The 26,113-nt window shown below is 40.1% G+C and overlaps 3 protein-coding genes and 1 long non-coding RNA gene across 9 annotated transcripts in view; 3 read left to right on the top strand and 1 right to left on the bottom strand.

Annotated features, from left to right (window-relative positions):
• The window catches only part of LOC147756733 (uncharacterized), a 42,570-nt gene extending 36,669 nt beyond the window's left edge, over positions 1-5,901 (bottom strand). Inside the window, exons 1-3 of the long non-coding RNA XR_015323090.1 lie at positions 5,470-5,901; positions 4,819-4,925; positions 1,180-1,317 (exon numbers count right to left, since the gene is read on the bottom strand). This is a non-coding gene — a long non-coding RNA (uncharacterized LOC147756733). The remainder of the gene's footprint in view (positions 1-1,179; positions 1,318-4,818; positions 4,926-5,469) is intronic.
• On the top strand, positions 1,313-8,923 carry LOC111247768 (tetraspanin-9-like). Its single transcript, XM_022799090.2, has 4 exons — positions 1,313-2,123; positions 5,188-5,358; positions 7,704-7,871; positions 8,299-8,923. The coding sequence occupies exons 1-4, from the start codon at positions 1,821-1,823 to the stop codon at positions 8,425-8,427; spliced, it is 771 nt and encodes a 256-aa protein (XP_022654825.1). The 5' UTR covers positions 1,313-1,820; the 3' UTR covers positions 8,428-8,923.
• On the top strand, positions 8,844-17,025 carry LOC111247763 (intraflagellar transport protein 80 homolog). The gene is made up of 18 exons (XM_022799080.2): positions 8,844-8,850; positions 9,782-9,796; positions 10,365-10,479; positions 10,612-10,697; positions 10,879-11,052; positions 11,414-11,590; positions 11,810-11,973; positions 12,065-12,214; positions 12,438-12,518; positions 12,767-12,974; positions 13,182-13,339; positions 14,236-14,380; positions 14,696-15,015; positions 15,200-15,289; positions 15,750-15,831; positions 16,307-16,403; positions 16,487-16,610; positions 16,735-17,025. The coding sequence occupies exons 1-18, from the start codon at positions 8,844-8,846 to the stop codon at positions 16,804-16,806; spliced, it is 2,265 nt and encodes a 754-aa protein (XP_022654815.2). The 3' UTR covers positions 16,807-17,025.
• A 140-nt stretch (positions 17,026-17,165) lies between these two features.
• Positions 17,166-26,113, top strand: part of LOC111248142 (uncharacterized) — an 11,854-nt gene continuing 2,906 nt past the window's right edge. For 2 of the 6 annotated variants that reach the window (XR_015323083.1, XM_086982669.1), the window contains exons 1-7: positions 21,349-21,481; positions 22,344-22,451; positions 22,678-22,738; positions 23,003-23,088; positions 23,426-23,563; positions 24,222-24,302; positions 24,628-24,683. Coding sequence is in view for 5 of the 6 variants with exons in the window: in XM_086982669.1 (XP_086838795.1) it covers positions 21,374-21,481; positions 22,344-22,451; positions 22,678-22,738; positions 23,003-23,088; positions 23,426-23,563; positions 24,222-24,302; positions 24,628-24,683 (638 nt within the window). In the remaining variant the exon portion in view is untranslated. Of the gene's footprint in view, positions 18,546-21,348; positions 21,482-21,504; positions 22,260-22,343; positions 22,452-22,677; positions 22,739-23,002; positions 23,089-23,425; positions 23,564-24,221; positions 24,303-24,627; positions 24,684-26,113 lie in introns of those variants that run through there. The other 4 variants (XM_086982671.1, XM_086982672.1, XM_086982673.1 and 1 more) reach the window with 4 other exon arrangements.

Below are 26,113 nucleotides of genomic sequence, written 5' to 3'. Positions count from 1 at the left end.
TCTAGCGTAGATCCTTAAACTGTTTGCAAAAGATTTTAAAGTTCGTGCTATAAAAGAATTAAGATGCATTTTCTAATGGCATAGACTGTGGTGGTAGTTTTTTTTAACTACTTTTTGTCACGGTCGCTTGCCCGAGTCAACTATTTTATCGTGTGCACACGGAACTTCTAGTGACTACAAGTGGGTCAGGTCGCGATAGATGTCAACCCGTTTCTGTATCGGCCGCCGAATTGATTCACCGCTAAATGGATTGGTAAGGCGCGTGTTTTAGTCTCATCTGGTTCCATCTGGGAAAAGCTATTACGTCAATTTGTTGCTACGTATTATGTCTGCAAATATCCATACGGTGCGCAAGATCTGCTTTCTATGAACATGCTGTATATTGAGTGCAAAAATGTTCAAATAGCGCGCCGGAGTCGAACGCGCTATCGACGCGGTGAATTTCAATTCCTAACCCCATAGTTCCTTACTGCTTAATACATGTACTTTGTGCAGGTCGAAGTAGTTCTTATTGAACTAAAAGATCAAAATAACAATTCTTTAATTTGGCAGATTCTACTATACGTGTATTGGTATGCCTGAACTGTCCTGCATCTTAGAAAAAAGGGCCAACGCAGGGCAACTATCGCCCGCTTGTAGTCGTACGATATGGCATAGGATACATATGCAATGGATAAATCCGTCTAGTATAATGTACCTTACATGCTAATTGCTACTAATAGACGCCATGATCTATCTAGATTTGCATAGCTTTCGTTGAGCCAATGTAAAAATCTAGTTATCGATATTTCCAATTGATTGCCTATACATATTAACAAATGCATGTGTCGGAAGACACAGACAAGAGCATGCTCGGGACAACGCCGATACATGTACTATTTCTTCAATGCGCTTTGTTCTTATCAAAGCACTCTGTGCGATATATTGAGGCGCTCATCGGCCGTTACTCATTCCGTCGGTGACGTTTACTCTGTCGATGGCTTCGGCAGGGCAGTTGAATTATACTCATCGTCATTTCCAAATGAACACCCCGCCAGTTACCTGACGTCTTCGGAGCGTTTACGTGAAGCGAAATCAAGTAGGTGCCGTTATTTGCTATCCGGACCAAGTTCCGCTCAGCTACCCTTGAAGCGAATTACAGATTAGAGAATCTATAGATGAGAACAAAACACCACTGACCTATGGGGGCCTAGAGATGCCGCGGATGTCGTGACGTCCCAGCCAGCTGCGTCTTTGTTCCGCCATCACCGATACAGCGTTCCACGTCAGTACGGGCCTGCCATTAAGCTCCGGCCACTTCCAGCGTCACCCTGTAATCTAACGAACTGGCAAACTTACTCAGTCACTTTCTATGATATAAACATCTTTTTTTAATACCATATTATACTTGGACTGGCCTCGCTTCTTGCGGCGCGTTTGCTGTTGAAGTTATCATCGGTAAACTGTTTTGGTTTCATTATATATCACTGTAAGCGGATAGAGCACGAACCGTGTTTACCGACAGCGGTTCCAATCAAAATTGGCCTAACTTTTTGTTTGTAGTTGGTGATTCGAGGAGAAATATTTCAGGTGTTTGTGGACAATTACGTGAACTTACCTGCAATAGGCGTAAGGACGCATAAGCGAATAACCAGTGGTGCATTTTCCTGCTTCTAAAGACAACTCTAGGCTAGCTTTCTACAAAGGCATCGGAGTGTATCGTGCGTCTGACATCAGGATCGCTCTTAAGAAAGTTTCAGCGTACCTTAAGCAATAATAAAACCTAGCCTGGAGTAGAGTTGTGTGTCGGAAACTTTATCCACTTTCATTACTAAACCAAAATGGGCGCTTCGGAAGAAGCTCGTCGACTTGGCCGTAAAAGCGATTCCCCTGGCCATCTTGCTGGCTTAATTAAGTTTCTTCTCGTGCTGGTAAACTGTGTCGTCTTGTTGCTGGAAATGATTCTGATCGCAACAGCAATATATCTAACATCGGCCGATAAAACGCTCTTGATCAGTGGCCTAGGCCAGAAAGTGTACGAAACGTCCTTCGGAGCGATCATTGCTGGCGGCATTCTCATCATTCTGTTCACTGTCTTCGGCATCGTTGGCACTGTTCATGAAAACCGATGCTTTCTCATAGTTGTAAGTTTGTTTCAGGACCAGTATAATGAATAATATTATGCAGGCTAATTATGTAACTATCGTGCATAAACAAATAGCAAAAAAAAGGAGACTTCGATGCAAATCGCATTTTTTGCCCTAGGAGTTTGTAGCAAAAATAGCTGACGTAAACCGTGCTTCGATGCAAGTACGAACGTATTCGCAGCACTCACAAAAAAATCAGCCGCTTCCCGTACAGGGCTGATAACACCACAAGTCCCGTACAGCTGCAGGACTCCGTATGACCTACTACATGGTCTAGCTTTCTGGTAGACCAGTATCAACCGTAGAAAGGTTTTTTATTTACAAAAATATTATACTTTACAGAACAATGGTCCTTCACACACAATAGAATCTATGATAACTTTTGGCAAATGTACACGTTTTAATTTTTTTTAATAGCAACGTTCTACATTATCTTACGTATTTTGGAAAAAAGAAATTGAAAAAAACTATAATATGATTATATATATATATATGTCTGCTATCCTATTGTCTAGATCCGGAATAACGCATGTTTGTCCACGGATCGGACCCCTGGTTAAAAACTAGCAGAGTTCCTATTCAGATCTTTTACCACTTAAAGCCATTAACGTACCACTCGAACGGTGGAGTTATCATAGGCATAAAAATCCTGTCTAATACTACTGTATTAAAACATGGCGACCAATAAATTTCGTTTCTGACAAACGTGACGCATATGAACGAGATTTGATGCCGGGTTCAACCTCGTTACCGCGTTTGGGATTAAATTTGACACAGACCTCAGATAAGAGCTGTTCCCTGCCTTAGCGATCTATGAAACGCTGTCGATAATTGAAAGCCTTACTTAGATGTCAACATCTTTTTCAGACTTCCTATGATAATGGTGGCATTGGCAATACCTAGCATTTATAGTAGTCTTTTCAAGTAAGTTCTGATTCAGCCAGTAAATGAATGAAAATTTAATAAAAACTTAATTAATGAATAATTAGCTGAACAAAAATAAACCCATAGCATTTTGTGTGGAAACACCCCGGGGGGTGTGTGTAAAGAATTTATATGACTTTTTACATTATGACATTTAACGCTTTCGGAATTATTAGTGGTCTTGTCGTGTAAAAACATAATCATCATACAAACATACTTGATTATTACTTCTACTAGGAGCAGGATTAACAAAGAAAATATTTAGTCATATTGACTGGTTGTCACGAGGCCAGATAGAGACTGTCAATTGAAAATTTAAAATAAATTAATCCTCAGACCAAGTTGTTCTCAGTGCATCCATTGATATTTACAGTCTAGCGAGAAAAAAATGAATATGTATCCAGCGTATGTAACTTTAAGCATCTACCAGAATGCCAGCTAAGCTCAGTATCACCGCGGTAAAACTTCGGACACACGCTCAGTTACAAATCAGAATACTACTAAATCTCATATATTGAAAATCATTGGAAGAGAATATGTGACCAGAGACGTTTACGTTGCTGTGATAGCTCCCGTGCCCAGAATTGCGTAGCAATCGAAGCCTGCAGTAAAGGGCCTACATCAACAACCTTCAAACTGCCATAAACAAAGCAATCTATCAAAGGACCTATTTCCAGTCAACAGTGGCACATAGAGCCGATGAGCAATTCGCTTGTCGGCTTGAGTCCAACAGCCCGTTCGTAACGGGCTTAGGAAATTCAGCGCGACTGGGCGCTATATATTAACGGAAATTACACAATTGCAACAATCAGATGGTCACAGTTTCTGCACAAAGAACATACAATATGGCACAACAAGCGTGACAATACGTTCAGCGTTATCTCTTTCACTATCTATCTTCATAGATACATCTGCGGTCTATTGAAGTTAAAAAACCCTTGAAAATTATCCATTTTTCGGTGGAGACACTTTGTTGGTAGGAAGATTTCCGTAAAAACTATCTTCTTTCGCATTTTATCCAGAACTGGTTTATGAAACTAGTTAAGCTGCTGCTTCGGTCATCACTGACGCCGTAACACAGTTAAAAAGTTTATTTCAAACAGAATATGAATATATTGAAAATCAAAAAACAAACACGTCTTCGGAATAGGACTGACAAGCAACTACCGTCCAACATCTCGACGCTCAAGCAATTGCTCGCCACTTCCTCACCTAGGTTAGGTCGAGTCGTTCCAGGGTCCAGCCATTGTTATGCATTATCGGGCTACCGGTTTCGACTCTTTTTTTTTGTTCTTTAGTTCATTGTCAACGTTCGTATAGATACTCCTATAGCTTGATCTAAATATTGATCAAAATTCAAGTCGGCTAAACATTTTCAAGCAGCTTACTTCATTAATGCAAACAATCTATGATAACGTTTTCAGCACAGAGTAATATTACTGTTATTATTCGTTTGTTGTTATAATATGTTTGTCTTATTTTATAACATCTATTGACATTGTCCGGCAGCTGCTTAATAGCAGCACATTTGACGTCGGCGATGCAAGACCAGAGGAGGATATAGGACAAATAAAATTAGACTTAGTTGTCCTTTTGCAAAATTACGGTGCTTCTAATAAGAAGAGCAATAGTAACAGACTATAATTTATTGGCTTTTGTTCTAGTAGAAGCATTAGTCGTGTACCTGAATTGCATTTCAATAGAAGTTTAGAAGGTCTTACTTTTTCAGTTTTTGCGGCAGCAGCACGTGGAAAGCTTTTAGACTTACCTCTGTTTGTTGCTTTTGACTAGTCGTTGGAATGCTTATGTTATAAATTTTCCAGAAACACCTTGTCAGATTATCCATGCATTGATTCGAAGATCACCTAGTTAAAACTAAATAAAATTAAAAAAAAAAGCCCTTTTACTAATAAACTACTCTGCCAAAGTCAAAAATGTATTGCTCGAGTAGTTGGATCAGCCAAATTAATCATTCTTATTTGAGAGTAACATGATCAAATAGATATTCCTAGATATTGATGAATTCTGGAGGAGGCTAACGACTGTAATCAATCGTTTATTAACTATGAGCCTCTGCAAAGGTCGACAAAACTATTGAATTGGAAAATAACCCATGTGATTTACTACCGTTTCGCAGTACTTCAGTCTGATGTTTATGATCGTTATGGGTGAAGTGGGTGCCATTGCTTTCACTGTGAATAAAGTCGACTCACTGCGCGAACTCGTCAGGCACAACGTCTTCAAGAGCCTTAAGCTCTACGGAAGCAGTGTAACGATTACAAACGCATGGAGTCTCTTTCAAGCAGAGGTAATCAACTATCTTATTTGTTTAGCAAATATCAATAGAAAAAATAATAGGGCCATTTATAATAATAGACTCCGACTAATCTAGCACCTCTATTCTGCTCCACGTACTCACTTCGTAGTGACACTTCACTCTTCACGTGGAATAGGTCAGTCATAACGGTTACCTTAGTCGTTTCATTTTTTTTGTAAAACTCAACGTTCTATGCACAATGTTACTACTACGGTTATTATTATCATTGCAAGCATTCTCATAAACCCAGTAATTTTCTCATTAGTGAATTTAAATAATAAGAAATTAAGTACAGGTAAACTATGAATCGAATCTTCTCCAATAACGATTGCCATCTTGCACTCAGTTCACGTCTTGCGAAAATTTCGATGTAATGCCTGCGTTCTAAGTGCTCGTTAAGAATAGACTGAAGGGCAACAAAAACTAGTACCTCAGATGACCGAACGAGCATAACATTCTAGACGGTGATCCTGCGTTTTGCGACTTGTACCGCATGTTAAGGCTCGAAAGCCAATAGGGTCATCAAATACATTGAACAGGAACAGGCAAACAGAACCGAATTTATTTAGGTATTCTGTTTTTGAATATGAAATATATTATTCTTAGAAATCGTTATAGAATATTACACTAGTGACACATATAAAACATACTGTAAAACAACTAAGCATAGGTGGGGCACTGTGTACGTTTTAATGTTTCGTTAACACCCGTCCTCTATGTGAGATTGCTAATCCGACACAATCTAGAACAATTCACTTTGCATACCGTGATTTCAGGTCCTTTCTAAAAGGCCTCAACAGGGTTCGCCTAAGATGACTCTAAGTGACTTTAGTTACCCAACGATTTCCTTTAACAGCGCTCAAGAAAGTAATATCACATATTAGCACGTATGACTACGTTTGCACCCAATGAAAAGCGGCCAATGCGTCTGTCATTGAATGGCTTGGAGCTACCAGAATATGGAAATGCAAATGGTCGTTTACAGGTGAAATATGACATACAATTCAGCCATCAAGGCCGAACAATTCATATCGCTGCCAGCATCATTAACCTCAAAAACGCTGGAATATCTCTCTCTCTCTTTCTCTCTCTCGAACTGATTGCTCGTTTGTCCAGGAAGACTGCATCGTATGATTCCTATGAATGGTTTTCGATAAAATATGGTGATTCGTGCTCAAGAAAAAACCGTAGGAGAAGTACGAATTGGAGCTCCGTCTTCCTTGTCACGTTACTTGTTGTGGGTTTCTGGAACGGTCAACAATGACGCTGGAGAGAAAGTTGAAGGTTGCCGCCATTCTTAACTTATTCTTATCTATAGCCTCATTGTTTAGGTGAATGGCTTCCATCGCTAATTGTTTCCACATTATAGGTGTGTGAACGAGCATGCTTGGAACCGATGGTCTTCATAGAGCTAAATTTAAAACTGTGCTTTTAAGCGGATTTACGCTAACTTAGATCTGTATAAGTGTGTTACCCACATTGCCCTCTGTACTGTGGACAGCCACAATTCAGTTATGCCCCAAACTGCGTGCTGAATAAAGATATAATGTGCTCGACGTGACAACTATAAGAGTGCAATACATATGATACGTAATTTAAATAATGAGAGTATTGCTGCTTAGTCTTCGCGCGGCCAATGACCGTTGGTGCCTGCCGCAGCATTTTGCAATAGATTCGTTATTTTCCGCCTGTCATCGCAGTAATGCAGTGTCAACGTGTTCAGAAGAAAGTAAAAACAATGTAGGTTCAAATCTGATTGTAAAGACACTTTAACTCTTCAGTAAAAATTCGAGCAATAGGATAAGCTATAGTTGTTGTGGGGTCGTTTGGTCCCTTAGGTTGTCCATGTCGAGCCCCTACTCTGCCACGGTTTTAGCCACCGACAACAAAGTTTTTCGTAAGAGTAACACCTGATAGTTTGTGACAACCTTTTTTAATCTGCATTATTGAACTAAACGAAGTCAAACGATAACGATGCCTTGCTTGTTTTCTTCCACTTAGAGGTAACTTATACGTGGGATCGCCTTTTTCTCACCTCTCGAAGTGTCCATTCGTTCTGTAATGATTGTCCTACGGGAATTAGATGGAGTTACTAAATATTCCTTAGTTCCAGATTAGTAAAGGCGTAACTATAACCGAGGTGCAGCATTTTTCAAAGGTGGATCGATTCTTTTGGTGATTTCATATAAAAAAAAAAAACAAGGAACCAGAATCCTCATTTGTATATCCTCATATATACCGCAACGGGTACAAGTTTCGTATAGAATTCAAATTAATAATGCACTTGAAACATCCGCAACCTTCTCATTGGATAATAAGTATTCGTAAATTCACAGAATCAGTGCTGCGGTATGGCTGATCCTGACAATGCGTTGCAGCCACCGTGGAAAGCTTACGTACAATCAAAACATCTCAATGGAACATCGGTTCCTGACTCCTGCTGTGTGAGTCCTGAGCAGCATGAAGAGTGCCTAAAGGGAGTGACGAAGTCTATCTTTGATAAGGTATACCTAGCCATGATTGTCAGACTGAATATATACAAATATCTATCTAGAGTAAGGGACTTAGGTGACAACTGCTTTTTTTTGATGACGCTTAAAAATGTTTATTTTCTCACGACTCATCGAACGATTTAATTATCTGCGATATGACGAGACACCTTTAGGTTCTTGTACATATATATATATATATATATATATATATATATATATATATATAAGATTTAGAGATGTACTGTTTGCACTACGAGATACTGAACAGTTACATGTCACTCACAAACACTTTAGGTCAGGTTAAATATGTTAGAATAATAGAGGAGAAAGGTGAAGTTTGTCTTTCGATGATTGTATCTTCATTATGCCCTGCTCTTATAGTGATCGTTTAATTTTAGTCCTAGATGAACACGATTTGTTATTGCTCGACTCATTGCAGGATTGTTTTGAGGTGCTTAAGGATCTTCTGTCCAAGCATCAGACAATAATACTTGCGGTGGGTCTTTCAAGTCTATTTAGTACGGTGGTTGCCCTCTTTCTCACCGGAAGCTTCATTGTACTTCGTTAATTGCTTGATACGTGGCTGATCGGGCTCGTGGATCTACAGCGTCGTGAGGTGATTTAGAAGAGTAAGATGATTACCATCGTAGTGAAATGAACCAATGTTTTTATTGATTCAATTGATGACATCATAACAAAAGCGATGCCTAAACTCTAACTGGTGAGAGAAATTATATGTTATGATCGTTCCGCGTTGTGCTGTTATTTTTTTTATCTTTCTCCTTGTACGGGTCGTTTGAAAAGAACAGGATTATTAACATAATCATTAGGAAAAAAAACGCGCATCTTTGGGCATATCGCAAACTTTTGTTTTTAAACCTCTCTTCTACTCTTAAATACGAGTGGCATCCTGAGAAGTATTATTAATACTTAAACCTTCCAAAAAAGGACTATGTCTCTACTTTAGATGAAGAGTTGCAATATATGCTGGGTAGGCAAACACGACGCTGTACACGCTTGCTATTTCGTGCAAAATAAAGATGTATTTTCAATATTGGATTTAATTAATGTGTTATTTTTAAATATTAGAACAAACAACAGAACGCTCTTATCTATTTACGTCGATTAAATGATGCTAAATGACACGCGGTAGAGCACTTCATCCCTAACTTCAGTACAAAACGAAAAAGATATGTCGGTCTCGCATCTACAACTGTTCAGTGTAATATTGGTTTTGTTTCGTGCTGCATACGGACTCTTAGATTGTACGCACGCGATTGATTCAATAAAGTTTCTAGTTGCGGATTTGGTTTAAGAACTCGTACTGCTGACTGATGTTCCTCGATCACAAGCTTGTCATGGCCCTAGGCAATGATTTTTTGCGTAGAGGTCTTCGAGAGCTGTTCGCGTTTGAGAGAAATATAAAGAGCGTCCTGTGCGTGACGTAACCAAATCAATAGATTGTTTTCTATTTCACAGCTCTGCTACCAAGGTAACGCCCGTCCTATTTATTTCACATAATGGCCTAGATTGCTCGAACATCACATTTAGATCATTACATGCCTAATGCACTAATTCGCCGCATACAAGACGGCGTTTCGAAAAGGCCTGATTAGTTAGCGCGGGGCTCAGCGTCCCCGATTCCTCTGGAGTAGCAGTCTACGCGATTCACCACGTTTCCGTGGCAACGCTGGGTCCTCTCTAGACCTACTCCTGTTCGCGGATCTGGATAGAAGTGGGTTATTACAGAGCAGCCTGCTATAGCCCAAGCCTGTCGAGTTCACAAATCGCGTTGCTCCCCTTTTGGGCATATTATTTTTTTGAATAGAATTCGTATTGTGAGCGAAGGGACCTGTTGGACAAAGCAACATAGACGAATTCAGCAAAGAGTCGGTAATCTTGCAGTGTACTGAATATTTTAGCAGGCATCAAAAACGGTAAGTGATCATGAGTAATAACATCAGGTACTGTTAATGCCGAAGCTGAAACTGTGCGTTCTTTAATAGCCTGTTGTGAAATTTAGAGTACAAGTGATGTAGTATTAGGATGCCCGTATGGAAGGTTGACGATTAGGGCTGAACCCGTAGGAGGTGTGACCAACATGTGAGGTATTTGTTTAAATATTGACATAAACAGACCTGGCAATTTGCAAAAAAGAAAGTAAAAGATTATCGTGTTTAACTAACATTGGTTTTTAATCAAATCGTAAATTACAAAATGATAGAGATCTTCGAACTGATAAAATAGCATTTTTATCCAGTCTGTCCGTCAGATCTGTACTACAACCATTGTTAATCTAAGCAACACTACTACTTACACACAAATACACAGAACAAAGTCATAGTTTGCAACACTCCCGTTGCTAATTCGAAGGCTAATTGACTTCTGTGTGAAATATACTAATTAATGACTGTTAAATGGAACACTGTTGCCATACGCATCCTTCGAGTTTAGACGAAACGATGCGCCTGAAAAGCGTCCTGCTAAATGGTATCATACACGAAGGTGGATGTTCGGGCGTCGCGTGGCGGGGGGACGCCAGCCTCGTGTCATGCGGTGAAGATCATACGATTCGCTACCTCAGACCTGATCTGGATAAAACCGCTCAGGAAGAACGAAGGTTCGCAAAAGAAATCTTTCTACTATTAATTAATCAGCTAACATTTACAATGAGCCTATGGCGAAATGGGCGCGGACGCGCAATACAAACGAAGAGAAAAGACAATGGTGTAAGAGAATTAAACACTGTCAGGTTTGCAGATGACGTCTATCCAACGGGTATTTTCGCCGTTCCATCGGCGCAAAAAACTGAGATTGTTCTTATTACCTGTTCAGATGGTAAGTTGCGCTCTACTGTTTCCTTACGGCCTTCATCTATGCATAGTATTATAATAACGTGTTAAGGACTTATTCAAAATAAGCTTTTTCTAACACACAAACGGGACCAGTATAGGTTTTCGGATAAGGAATCACTCAGAGAAAAAGTGTTTCTCGCTGGTATTTCATATTCACATTTAAGGGAAATATCGATTAGCAGCAAAGGCGAATCAGCGAGTGATCGAGGCCCATACGGGCGCGATATTAAGCGCAGGATGGAGTCACGACGGAACGATGCTAGCGACTGCTGGTGAGGATGGCCTCCTTCGTCTCTGGATGAGGAATGGCGCCTTTAAAGCCAACCTTGCAGAACACGGTACACAACATGGCATGATATCCGAGCCGAAACGTTCGGAGCATCTTTTCATTCGTATTTTCCTAGGGCTACCGTGCAACATGGAGGGCCTATTATAGCGTAGCGAAGTCCTCGCGATCAGCAAATCTATTTTTTGATTTTCTCAAGCAGTTCAACTTATGCGTGTTAAGTGGAACTCTGGACAAATAGAGCTGTTTGCTTTTATCAGCCATCTAAAGAAGTTTAAAGAGTGTACAACATGGTGAGTCAACTCACATAAGGTAATAGGAGAACGCAACGAGCCTAAGCTTCGGGTGATTTAAGTAATTTATAGCTCTGTATGCCATGTATTAGCCTTCAAAATACTTCTTTTCGTTCTCAGACTCGCCAGTAACATGCGTTTGCTGGAGCGTTATCGCCGACGAACTTGTCTATTCGGTGGCTGATTCAGTCTACGCCCGCTCGTTAACGGAAGGACGTCAGGCCCGTCTCTGGAAGGCCCATCCGGGTGCAACAGTTACCACCGTAGCATTGAGCATAGATGGAATAATCGTTTCTGGTAACTGTGTTAAACCGTATCTGTTTATCGTGAAAAGCGTTCGAAAATTAAACCAGAGCTTCCCTTTTCTACTACAAAATATGGCTGTGCGTATATATTTAGCCAGCTCAATTTGCTGGAAAGCACAAAAGTAATAACAAAATGCCGTAGCTTCTTTGATAGAGAACTGGACGTGGAAACGTGAATCTATGATTTGATTTTTTTTGCAATGCTTTGCAGGCGGCGAGGATTGCCGATTCAAGTTGTGGGATTTTAATACCGGCAAGAATTTGTTCTCAGGCAACCAGTTATCGCAGCCTATCAGCGTCGTTGCTTGGGCTCCAAGTGGGGAGATCTTTGCGGTGGCTTCCTTTGAAACACTTACCTTGTGTCACAAGTCAGGCGTAAGGATACAACTCATTGAAGATATAGACTAGCCATTTTGTTAGGGGTTACGCTATATATGTTACTCGTTCAAAACCATAACATTTACAGTACGTTTTATCAACGGATTATCCCGCATGTGCAACCATCCGGGCATTGTGCTGGAGTGACTGCGGGACGCAACTAGCTGGCGCATGCTCAAGTGGACATCTACTCATCGCGCACCTCGTCGATCGTACACTTGAGTGGAATAACTTTGAGGTTCGATACGAAACGAATTAGCACAGTTAGCGTTGTCCTGAAATCAAAGCTTGCAGGACTCTCTCAATGGCATTTATAGGTAGTTAACGCGGATGCTGAAATACGCGTCCAACGCTAACCATAGCTTCATCAAAAATGAAATATATAATAATGGCGATAATACATGCGTTGGAATTTTTCCAGCGGCTAGATTCAATTTGTTCACTTTCAGTTTTACTAATAGGTGTCGACTGTTGGCACAAAATTGTGCCTAGTTACCGACGTCAACATGGAACAAGGCATCCGAGAAGAACTGACATTTCAGGTTCGTTAAACACGACGTTTTCTACAAATGTTACGATACAATTATTAACGAAATGTTGCACCGTATGAGCCTATATTTTTCAAGAACGTTGCAATAAATGAAGCTTTTTTTTGTTACGTTTAAAAATAATGGGATTGCTCACTTGAAACTATCCACCAACAATAGTCTAAACGGGTTTGCTGCAATGCAAGTTATCTAAATGAATAAATTCTTCTTAAGGCCTGCGCATTTTTTACACTTCACCGTAGGGCCAGAGTGCGGGCACAATGAGTTTCCGCCATGGAGTCCTGGTCGTAGCGACAAATGGGGGCGTTTTCGTCTTTGGCGGTGCAGGACAGTGGCACAGACCAGCCCTTATACGACCTTCAGTGACCTCTCCGGTTAGATGCATTCGCCAGAGTAAAGGGCATCTCGCGCTCGTTGACAGTTCTGCGATTCACATCTACGCTAACAACGGTACGAGGGCAGGGAGCATGGATAGACCTAGAAAAAAAATCCGGACTGAACGAGAAATCGTAATATATGGTCACAATCTGTCACGTATGTACACTGGTGCCATTGTAGTTAAAAACCAATCAGAAATTGAATGAATTGTCAACCTAAATCTTATAGCTACAATGTCAAACTTTTTCCATCTAATGATGAACTTACGCGTCATTGCAGGCAAACATACGTGTACCGTTCGTCATCCGTTCCTTCGTGCGAACATTGTCCGACTCTTCGATCTGAATGACGAGGTGGTTCTGATGGCTGATAAACGGTCGATTCAATTCTTCAATATTAGCACTGGAAAGCAGTTAGCCACACCTTTCAGGCATGAGGTTAGATGGCACACCACTATGACTTATAACTAAGAAAAGCAATAGGAGAGTGTCATAATGGAAAAAAAAAGTAAACATAAAATTAGATCCGACCTATTTTGTTCATAGCTATATGTAAATATCAGCAACTTTAGGAAAATGTATAATGTTTTGTAACTATTCAAAGATGTACAGTTCCTTTTATCCCTGAAAACTTCTAGAAAGCATAGTTTCCTTTGAATAGTCTGAACAGCTAAGTGACGGTCTCTTCTGATATTTACCAAAACGACTTGTCAATTGTGGAAGAACTTTATGCTATTATAAATAAAAGGAATCGTTTCGTTGGGTGTTTTTAAATTCACGTTTCGTTAAAATACGATATCGAGGACAAACTGAAAAAGACAACGAGTTGTTAGTTTTAGTAGTTGTAGTAAGTTAAGTCCTTTCAGCTTTCAGTTTTCTGTAGAGAACCATTTACAGCCCTTTCGTACGGGGCGGCGTAGTCTGGGTGGCCAATACACGTTTCACTCAGTAGATTGATTGCCACAGTAAGTAACGGGATTGGAAGCACGCGATGGAAGATCACGTAAAAGTTGACTAGATAGTGCGAATGTTCATCATAAGTATTCTCACTTGTACCTAAAAAAATGCATCAAACAGTGGGCCATAACAATCAATATATCATTAACGTAAAATGGAAGCTTTACGTAGCGTCTGTCTAATACAATTGAAACATAAACCCAGATGGTCGAAATATGTTTAGTAGCTAATAGTTCACTCCTCGAAGCGTTTATTTGCGGAAATCATCTGGCACTAACATGTGAAATAAATCAATGTTCAAATCAAATAGTTCTTAAAAATCAAGGCTTTATTCTATAAATAGAAACCGCACCTAATTGTGTCATCATCTCCTACAGAGAGAAATACGAGAGGTTACCGTTGAACAGAAAAGTTGGCCAGATACGCTTTCGGGAGGCGAGCAACTGCTGAGCTTCATTGACTCTCAGGGACAGCTTTATCTAGTCTGCCTTCGTGGGAAGCAGGCATATGCCTCGTTTGTTGGTAAGGCTAGGCGCAGCTCGTTCGCTATAAGTAGGACGGGCGGACAAAGCCTAAAAGTCTACTCAGCTGCGTGTCAGTAAAAAAATTGTTTTCTTTTTTTTTTTTTAAATAAAACCAAAAAACATGATGTATAAAGCATCAGCAGCACCTTAACAATGATCTACCCCTCGAAAAGAAATTCAGTCAAGTTAACGTTCAAACTTTCTCAGAATCCTTCAAGTACTTCCTCTTATCCTGAAATACAAGTAGGAAGAAACGAAGCTCACTGTAGAACCTTGATAATTACAATTTTTTTCGTATGTTGAAAATTCATAGAATCGCAGGTGTTAAATACAATATGGAGCGAAACTTCTCGTCAGCTGGCTGCCATACGTGAGTCCCAGTTGTTACTATGGGAATGTCCATGGGCGTTCAACGTCGCCCCAAAATTACTGGACTCGTGCCGGCACACATTTCCTCAAGCAGACATTGGCCTGGCAGGCGTATTCGGCTACTTTATAGGAACCCTACTATCAGTTCGAGCTACGAATGGAGCCATGCATGCACAGGCTATTTCCCCATACAGCGAGAAAATTGAGAAAGCTGTTGATAGCGGACAATGGGACGCTGCTTTAAAACTCGCACGATTTTCTGACGTCAGTATATATCGTTTGGAGATCATGTCCTATTGTAAAAATGAATATGGTTTTTTTTTGGACGGACCCCACACCATGTACTGGAAATAGCATGTTAGCATACATGTTCAAATATGCAAAACTATTCGAGTATTATACTGGAGTTTAATCGATTACATCGGTGCTGTGAATCGTGCCGTTGCAGACAAACGAGGTATGGTGTACTTTAGCTTGCATAGCGCTCCTTGGGCGGCAGCTTAAGGTTTCGCGGGACGCCTTCACTGCACTTGGGCAGGTAAACACATGAACGTAAGACGACAGTTCCAGTTTGATTGCTTCAGCCTATGGTTTATCATAGCTACCGATAGCGACAGGTTACGTACTACTTAGTACGGCTCCGGAAAGCCGGAAAGACAACTGAAAGTAGTAAAAGCATGTAAGGCTTTCAATTTGAACCTAGAATTTATCTAACACAAGGTCTAATATAGGTGTGGCTGTGGCACACGATTTGATTACAGAAAATGGCATTGTATCGGTATTAATCATATTCGAAGTATGAAATATTTTATGCCGAGAGAAATATCGCATATATTTCTAAGATATTATTATATGTGAATGTACGCGTACCCTTCTCAATTAATTAGCGAAGCAAAAAAAGGACAAATTATTTCAAATTCCGTACAACTAGTCTGCTTGATGCTTACTAAAATAGACGTCATTGAGATCATTGTGCTCACCTTTTATCGATCCTTCAGGTCGATCGTGCAGAATATATCGATAAAGTTCGTGAACAGGGAGGTCAAATGGAAGGTCTACTTGTCCAGCTGCTCATTACCGGTCCGTATGCATGTTTACAGCCCCATTGCGGTCAGACTGCCAAGACCAATACGCAGCATGAAGACTAGTACATTTGTAGCGCTAATAAGTATCCTTCTGGTCCGGTAGAGACCCCAAATTCTATTTTGGGATTGATTATACCACATGCATATTATTCTCGAATTGATTTAAACACAATCTGCGTAGTATATTGATCTGGTTCACACTGCAGTTTCTTCACTATCGAAATGTTCTGTTTGTGCCTATGTACGTTTTTCGTTAGAAGCACTCGTTCTAGAACGTAAGCAAGACGGGATGCGTTTTGGGCCCCGGAGCAGAAGGGGTCCAACGAAAGCATTTAGGTGCATGCGGAACGCCCGAAGGGCGAGGCGAACTGTAGAGCAGTTGCAAAGAATTGCTGTTTGTTTGCGTGGACGGTACATGAAGCATTAATTTTTTTTGTATTTTTTTTTTTTTTTTTTTGATGATCTTGTAGGCGGCCGATCACGACAACAGGTCGAAAGTCAAATGATTCAAATAGGAAAACTGCTTGATGCCATCATGCTCAACGTGTATGCCCACCAATGGGACAGGTGAGAAGAAAACGCATTTTAGAGATACTTGTTTTGCCATAGCGATAGCGAATTCTTAAAAAGTGTTTTCTTTTTGTTTGTAGAGCGTTATCGTTGGCAATAAAGCACAATGTTCACATCGATGTTGTTCTTGCATACCGAAAGAAATTCCTCGAACGATTCAACAAAGCTGAAGATGAAGCAATTTTTATAGAAACCAGTAAAAAGGTGAGTTAATGATGCAGTTCGTCATTGGCGTCAGTTTGTCGAGAGAAGCAGACTTGTAATTAATCAGTGTCACAGATGAGAGGTTTTTAAATAATATTAACATTTTTTGTTTTAACTATTTCAGTACAAAGCCGACGACGTGGACTACATAAAAATACGCGAGATGGTGTCGCAGCAGAGCGTCGTTGAACTTTAAGTTAACTTTTTCCCTCTAATAGTATTACTACATTGGCCGCTGTTTTTTGGAAAATAGTCATTTACACACAAAGAAATATCTGGCCTTACTGGACATTTCCGTCTGAAGAAAATTCCGGTAAAAGTGTTTACCTGTGTTTTTACTGCGATCACAAGAGTGAATCGGTCCCATGTCATAACTCGAGAAGCTAATAAAAACTTCTAGTGGTTGGAAACCTAACGTACCAATATTGCTTATAAATTGATTGCGGCAAAGGTATTTTAACCATGCCTGATAATTGTTGTCTTACCGGAGAAAGGGTTATAACTATCTTCTATATATTCTACATAATATATAGTAAATTCTATTCAAAATTGGAGTCTAATCCCAATAAGAATCCAGTACAGTATATATCTGAGCCACAGTGCCTCGAAACCGATCGCTAGCTAGGTGATAACACCAGAAAGAAATAAATGTAAAAGAACCACGATATTTGTTGCTTAGAGATCCTTTTCGTGGGCGGTAAGCAGAGATCCGTGTCTAATGCCCCAGCGACGAGTTTGCGATGAATTTGTTTCGCCCCGATGCATTTGTTTCGCATTAAAGAAAAGAACGCTTAATACTGAGATGAAAATCTCTGTAATCTTGTGTAGGGCATTCGAACTCGTGTATAATCTTCACCTTTATTATCTTCGCAGAATAATTAACAGATAATGAACTGCTATAAGTGACAGCCATAAATGAATCCGCAGTGAAAAAAACATAACCTACATATATTTTATTTTGGAATTGGTGAACGGGATGTTTTTCTAGGCGGCGAATGTTACTTGCGTTTACCGGAGCTCGTACTGTTCGTTTATACCTCCTTAGAAATACCATGGTGTATCTATAGCTAAATTATTGCAATGAAGCTGGATAAACTAATTAGTGATATAGATAAAGTAGGTCGATTAACGACTCAACCCAAACAGATATATGTTGACCCTATACAAACAGCTAACGCACTCAAGCTTTTTGATGTCTACCAGAACTGCATTATATAAATACCGGTATGTTAGAAAAGCAGTATCTATAGTTTCAGTTCATTACTAATCAAGAGCTACGCTCCCTAGGGGCCAGTGTCTGCAGCGTTGCCCTCCATCAAAGCAGGCAGATGCGATAGGTAGATTAATAAAAAAAAAAAAAAATACTTTTTTTGCTTTCTATAACGCAGTAATATTAGTTGATGGTCTTCAATGCCTCCTTACCATTAATCTAGTTCCTATTGCCATCACTATTTATATACGATTGGTAATGAAGGACTCCCGCGCCGAGCTATAAGATTTCATGTGCCATAAGGCCGCATATTCCGAAATGCCCCCAGATCATCTTACCTTCTCTCGTGCTACCTACTTGCACGTATCGCGTTACTTGCAGCCTCTTAACTCGTGAAGCCCGATATGATTCCAGTCAGTTTGTAATTTGCAGACGATTTGGCCTACGACAAAACACTTTTGAATTGTTACTGACTTTATGGCTTTGTTGTGAATATCGGCGCCTAAAGCTGAACAGACGATAAAGGCCTTGATAAGATTTACGAAATGTGTTTAATGTTCTAAACCCGAATAATCATTGCGAGAACACGCTCTCAGTAGCCCAGTTGACGTAGGAAATGCATTTAGCTAACCTTGAACGTCGACAAGATATCCTTCGACGATAGACTGAAATACGCCAGGCAGGATTCGCGCTTGCTTCAAATGTTCACGTATGGTTAGTATAAGGTTAGTACTGAAAGTAGTAAAAGTTAATGCACAGTATTCAGTACTTGTTCTATGAGGATTATAGTAAATAATCTATTCTTTGTTATGTTATTGATACACTGGCTCATTTCGTAAGTTCCCTAAACAGGGCAGCAAAATGTTATTGCCAGTATATGTGTACCAGTATTTCAGTGCCAGTACACCATCTCGTGACAGGTGAAATCGACGTCGCACGTAAATCTGCCTTATTAAGGACACACCAACAGAGCTCAAATCTAAACGCAAGAAATTTACGCAACGACAGTTCCATTGGCGACTCTAGCTAGGGCATGACAAGGTGTTACTTCTATTAGTTGTTGTTTGGATTGTTATGGTTGCATTGCTCTACCAGGTACTACAGAGAAGGCTTCATACACTCCTCATTTGAACCAGCTCGTCTCCTTGCAGGACTTCAGCGACAACTCTTCTTTTAAAATGCATCCTCCCAAATCATATTGGATTTATGACGTTCTGTTCCTTTTACTATAGCACAAATTGCGATCTGCATTTTCTCATACCCAGCGACGACAGTGCAGTCAAGACGCAGGTGCACCTATTAGAATACTAGCAAAAAATTGTTAATCGCCCAGACCCTTAAGATATAGCTTGAAAGGGTGACAGTATTGTACTATAGCAGTTATAAGGACATCCAGTGCGGTACAGATCGACAAAAATTAAAGAATGAAAAGCAGAGGTTATAGTGCGCCTGTGAGCCTGTTTATCTTTGCCTAGTTGGCAATAGCAAATTATTTGCTTACCGAACTCTATGGCTTTTTTGACTGTTGATGGCTACCGGGTTCCTACTTGCCTTTCATGTTGTCAAGAATTGTTGCCCAAAGCTGTGAGCCGCATGACTATAACCAGTTTATGATACGTTGTCATAAACAGCATAAAAACTGGGTGTTTCGCTCATCACTGATTCAATTTGCAAAAAATTTAACGACACGAAATTACAATACTGCTATATACTTACGGTTACGGCTTGCGTGCTAGTCATACTCCATGTCTAGTCGATATTTGTATATCAACGAATGCATAGCCAAAATTGGGTCAACGTTTATCAGATTATTTGATTTGTCTCTATCGCTTCCCTGATTAGGGTTGGGACGAAAATTAGTTTCCTTTTACATAGAGTGTATGTCCGAGATTCCGTTGTTCTCTTGATTGGACATACGTTTCTCTCAGATACATCGGTTTCAATCTCGTAGATCTTGTGACGTTGGATACGATGGCGCAGGGGTTAGACTTTTTAGAAGCAGTGTTTAGAATATTCCATATTTTATACATTGTTTTTTTTGAAAGAGAGGAAACAGGGCCTTTTTTCAGCGGATTCTAGCACTACAAGATGGTTTTTTTCACAAAATTTCTTATACTTTTTATGCTAAATAACAATGTGACTCTTGGCCAACCTAGGAGAAGCTCAACAAGAGTTTATAGACGTTAAATCGAAGATACGTCGACAATACGATATTTGACATTAATGTAAATATACAGTAACTTTATTTACAAAGGCTCACTGCTTAACTGACAAAAACAGGTAGAACATATTGAAACACAGAATTTGATAACTAATCTTGCAAGAAATTTCACAAAATAACCCCTGAAACTGCCAATTTCTACTTCCGCTCCGGCACTTAAAGCCGACCAGATGCGTTCAAACTGTAGAGAACGTATGGCCAGTGACGATCTAGCGGATGTCTGTATACTTTTGGCCGCATTGTTTTGAATGTATTCCGTACATTATTTACAGCTACCGAGAGCGCGTTGAAAGCTACCCTCTTTTCTTTAGTCTCAAATTCGTAAAATCAATGCTAGAAGAATGAAATAGAGAGACCAAAATCTGTCAGTGAGCGTACATAATTTGTATGATTACTATAATGGAAATAAATAATACGTTTGGTCGTTTATTTGGCTGCAAATTAGATTGCGTTTGCTATATTGTTTATCGGAAAAAAATGTTCTCGCTCAACCCATATATACTGGCAAGCTCTCCTTTGTGTCGGCTGCAACCATATATATATATATGAGGGTCATCAACTTAAATCACGAACTGTTCGAGTGATCGTTGTATAAACAATCAAATATTAGAGGAAACCAGTCCTAGATGTAGCTGATATTATCATGTAGAACAGCCTCATTCCATATTAAAGGCGTTACCGCCAAGCAAGCAATAGAAAGGTTTTGTCGAATCCTAAAGGTCCGTGAGAAACACCATAAAACCTATCCTCGGTTATCCGTCGTTCTGCGTTCTCGCGCCATGTCCACAGGCTATTCATTAGTTTACTCCTAGGGATCGCTGGCGTGCTTGGAACAAACAAGCAATCGATGGCTACTTTGTATTTACCTGAGAGTTCAATAGAAATCCAGACATGGTAAACCTTTAGTCAAAGCGATTTGCTCATACGATTCCCTTACCACGACCGTGTCCTGCTACCTGGCAAAAGCAAAATATCGAACGATTGAGAACTCCGTATCTCTCATTAATATTAGACCCCTTGTAGTTGCTGCGAAGGGAAATCTCGTAACCAATCTTATTTGATTAAGACTCGGCCCACGTTATGGCTCCATAATTCATCCGGTTCATTTAGATAAAACACACACTGATAATGGCGTACAAGAGAAAAACACTGTTGTCAAAGCTCTCTTCGCCAGCGAGCTTCCTGGCTAAGAGTCAATACTTGTAAACTCTGAGGACTTTTTGTCTCAGAAACACAGTAGCAGCGTGACTTTTACATACTCACCACGACCACAAGAACCGCATTGAATCGCCTGATTATTATTCAAACGTTCAAATCGTTTTCGAAGTTAACATGGAGAACGAAGAAACCAAGAGAGCTCCAAGTCCGCTAAAAGTCAACGTCACGAAAAAACTCCACCCTCCGGCATCTGCAATTCCACTGGTCCAAAATAGAGAAGAGGTATACACCTGCACATGATAAGCTTACGATGAAGTTCATTGAAGTATGCCTAGCATCGGTGTTTTTGAATACTGTTAAAGGCTATATAACGGTACCCTATTATGATTAGAAATATGGTGGTTTCGGTAAGCATGAGATAAGGTGGAAACGCATTTGTGAACGTAGATGACTAGCTTAAAAGTTTTCTTTAACCTCTGACTAAAACGTGTACGGTTAAGACACAGCGCTAAGGAAAGCGTGAACGACAGGTTCTGGAATAACTCCTTTTATTCTACCATCCCTCACGTTTCTATTCTATTCTATAGCAAGCGCGTATAGACTCATAATTTGTCGTCAAAATAATTTTCATTTATCGAGAGCAGTGCTAGTTCGATGAGGTTATCTTCAGTTCTCGACCACCAACATGTTTTGCTAGTGATAAAATCTCGCGATCACCATAAGGCCCCTTTTCCGACTAATGTGGTTATCGTTGCTACATTAGGGACTCGTTTGAAAAGAACGCTAAGTAAAGAAAGTGACGCCATTTGCAGTGATCGACTGCCGTAATTGCGCAGGTACCTGATATTAAGGACTCAAACAGCTCGGACAATTAATTCAATTCTAGTTGACCGGTTCGTCTGCAAAGCTGCCCTACCCCGCCCAAGCGCACTCAAACTGTGACTAGCTAATGATCAATCACAAGACCCTAGGTTCAGAAAAATGCTTAAACTAATACTTGAAGAAAGCAACGGGGGCTGCCAGAACTCCATACGAGTGGAGATTTTCATTAAAAAAAAAGGTAACGCACGCTGCGTAGTATTGCTTCGGCTAGGTTTATGCCGATACACACAGGTTACAACAAACGGGTCTTGTAACATTTCAGGGGTTCATTCTGTCGAGGATGGCTCGCGGCGACGTAGGTCTGAATCACATAACGATCGAAAATAATTGGATGGATGACCTATTGGTAATCGTTTGTGCTGCTTGTTGTGTAAGTAACATACCGACTTTTTTAATATATAATCATGTATAGGCGGTATTATATTTACTCGAGCGTTGTTAAGTTAGCGCCTTTTTGGCAGTATCAGTTTGGATGCCGTGAGGATTTTTCGAATAAAGGGCACAGTGTACCTATTGGATCGTTATAATAACAAAATTCGTTATTATGCCACAGTTACCGTGTTTGTCAGCTACATTGTATCGCGTTGCATTTGCAGACGATTCGATTCACCGACCTGTCCTACTATATATTTTTCGGAACTCATCAGTATGCTGCAAGTTAGTGTTCATCGCAAATCACAGTTATCTTGTATGTATGCCTGCTTGACTGGGCTAGGATTCATTTATCGACGGAGTGTTAATGGTTAGGCAGATGTAATCGCTGAATGATTCAAGCAGTAGGAGGAACAAAAGTCTTATTTTACGTATCAAAATAGGTATCGTTTAATTAACATTCCCACAGAGGTTGTATGATTCATTTGCTTCTATCGGCAACGAGCACTGGGTTTAATATAAGTCGGGTTTTTGTTTTGCTTTATCTAGTGACCGAGCTGGACATCAAGTTGGCTGTGGGTGACGACGTTATCATGGCCTGTCTTGCTATTACAATGTTTTCTTCGGTGGTCTTCGTAAGTGTGACTATGCCAGTGAATTTTAAAATCCGCCAATCGTTTTCGTTGCTCCTGTAAATATTGAATTAAACACAGCTACTTCAGCAAATCTGTAGCGCAAAGCTTTTTGCGCTACAGATTTGCTACTTGCGGAATCTGGCCGTCGCTGACCTTAAAGGATTGTGATTGGTTGATCGTATGCGAGACTGTTTAAACGTAGACCTTGGTATCGAACTCGAACCACTCATTCTTTAGAACAACTGCGTACAGCTATAGGATAAGAACAAGAATTATAGGTAAACAGAGATTCTTATAAATTGTACGGTTAATTTGTTTTTTTTTTTTGCTCGATTAGCCGTACAAGCGGTGGGCTGTCTTCTATTACTTTATGGGATTCGTATCACTCGGACTGCAATTGATTGCTCGAGACGGCCCCGATTTCCTACCGAAGGAACAATGGAAGATCGATTTCCTCGAAGAAGACATTCGACAGGTGAGATTGGACCAAGATCATTAATCTCTGTTGTATACTTGGTACTGTACAATGGGCAAAGGCGATGTAGCACTTCGTACCCTAGATGAATGTGTGCATAGCTAATTCTAGAGCCCTATCTGTATCATATCTTGAAAGTTTTTGAAGATCTCGCCTGTTCGTACCGACGCATTTGTGTATGATAGTGCATTATTGGCTGCCCCAACGCATTGATGAACGAACTAATTGATTACAACCGATAAAATGGTGACTTTTGAGACTTCACGACACAAAGCCTGCCTGCTCTCAAATACTTTTAAGCCTCTAAGTTGTCATCATCACAATTTCACCTCTCACCTGCGTAGGTGTCCCTTAGGTCAGATGAGGCGAGACAGCCTTAAATAATTGTTTAATCCCTTTCAGTCAATATATTTCGTTTTTTATTGAACTGTGCGAACGAAGATAGAGTTGATTGCGTTTTACGCAGCTCTATCCAAACTCGTATCCAGCTGGCAAAGCGTGTTTATTTTTCGTTTACTATTTGCTCGCATTTTACTCGTCTGTAACTTTCATAACGGTAAGATGAAAACTCTCGGACTGTCAAGAAATTTTAGCTCCACCCAGTATAATTTATCAATAGCGCTAATGGGGTACTTTATCTATTGAATTTGTGCTATAGGGCTATATCGTAGCGGCTACATCCATCGATGTCGTTGGCAATTCTCGAACAGCGATGAAATACACAATTATTGCAACACAGGTAATGTTTTAGCTGCTGATACAACAACGTAACTGAAGGCGTTGCAGAGCGACTCGTTGGTATCAACATCGAAGGTTCGATATATAGATAAAGACTTGTTGACGAAGACTTTCGCAGATGCTAACTCACGCTCTGTGCGTTCTGTTACTAACTTTAGAACTGTTTGGTAAAAAAAAAAAAAAGCGTGGCCTGCGTTTCTTGGCGCTGTTTTTTTATAAATAAGGAATGGCTGAGTATACTTGTTCGTCTTTACAGTGAACTAAGCTTGCGCGACGCAAACGATTCAAATCTCATTAAGTGAAACCTACCCGCCTATGATTTGCAGGTAATTTTCCAACTGATTGTCTCGGTCTTCGTGTTCGGAAAACGTGGCCTTCCTATGTAAGCTATAACACCAATCAAAATAGAATATTTCGCATATTGAACATAATAAAGCTTCAAGCATATGCTCAGTAACTGTATACATGAAGTGTTTATATTATAAAATGAGCCACGTCCAATTTATTGAGTTGACAGTCTTAGCTAAATACGAATGGCCTAATCGTAAGCATTTACTATCACTGCACACAGACGTTGTTTAAAAGGACCCAGCATTGCCTGAGTTGGATGTATCCTTACTAAGCGTAGCGAAACGAAGCCGTTACCCATTACGCGTAAAAGCGTAGTGGATAACGTGTTCGCCTGCTAAACTTAAGGGCAGATGGTGGCCTAGTATCAAATCCGAACGTAAATAATTCATTTTGTGCTGGGAGCCGGCCTTAAGTACCTAGACGTAAAACACGGAAAACATTTTTTTACCAAGTGAACTTAACAGGCCTGCATTCAGATGTGTCAGCGAAAAACTTTTTGACCATAGAGTATTTTTCAAAACACTGTTTTAGCTTATTGCATATTTTTATCTATACTTCTTGCAGCAGCGTCCTATAAATTCTTATTCTGCTGTATCATGGCCACTCGCATAAGACTAGTTAGCACATAGGTAAGCTAATTTCAGCCTTCTTGGTTCGTGGGTTACTGGGTCTGCCATATGGGTCACAGGCATATTGGTCTCTCATGACCTGAACTAAAAAAAATTGAACTAATAAACTCCTCAGTAATTGTCCTTCAGATATGACACTGAATGTTTGTATTTTCTTGCAGCCAACGCGACATATACCGCCAGGCTGGCTCTTGTACAAAAGCTTTGACATAATCTGCCATTGAAATGAATATGTATGGACGGCGTCAAACAACTAAGACTAGCCCATTAAGCTTTCATCTACATTTTACTGTGATGCTACTTTTAATAGCTAACTGATCTTTTCTATTGAACTATTTATATTTCTATCAGTGTCTTTCGGCCACACACCCTTTCATCAAAAGCGCGCTATCTTTATTCCCTGACACGCATATCATACCCGATAATTAGCAGCAGTACCTCCTTATTAGATACATACGTGCTTGTATATTCCCAAATTTTTCTCCCTTCGTCCATACTTTCAGCAAAATTAAGTTTTTAAGGAGGCGAGCAGAAGGTCCCACACGAAGGGCTCTAGTAGTACTGCCAGTAGCAGGAATAATGGTACATGACCGCGTCAGTAGCCTGTGGTTTTTATGGTGTGCCCAGCTCCGAACTCAAAACGAATCTTTGTTTCTTCCTGCTACGGCTTTACCTGTCCATCGCTTAGATGATGCGCTGCAATAGTTTCAACATTGACGCCTTTGTCGCGTTCCCCTAGCCCTCCCTCCTTAGTCCATATGCTATGGTTACACGTATAAATTTTTGCATATTAATTAATTCACTTATTCTGAAAGCTATATATATATATATA

Source organism: Varroa destructor, unplaced genomic scaffold, assembly GCF_002443255.2.
Source record: "Varroa destructor unplaced genomic scaffold, Vdes_3.0 BEIS01000003.1, whole genome shotgun sequence".
NCBI classification, from domain to species: Eukaryota; Metazoa; Arthropoda; class Arachnida; order Mesostigmata; family Varroidae; genus Varroa; species Varroa destructor.
This window is presented reverse-complemented; position numbering and strand designations above follow the sequence as displayed.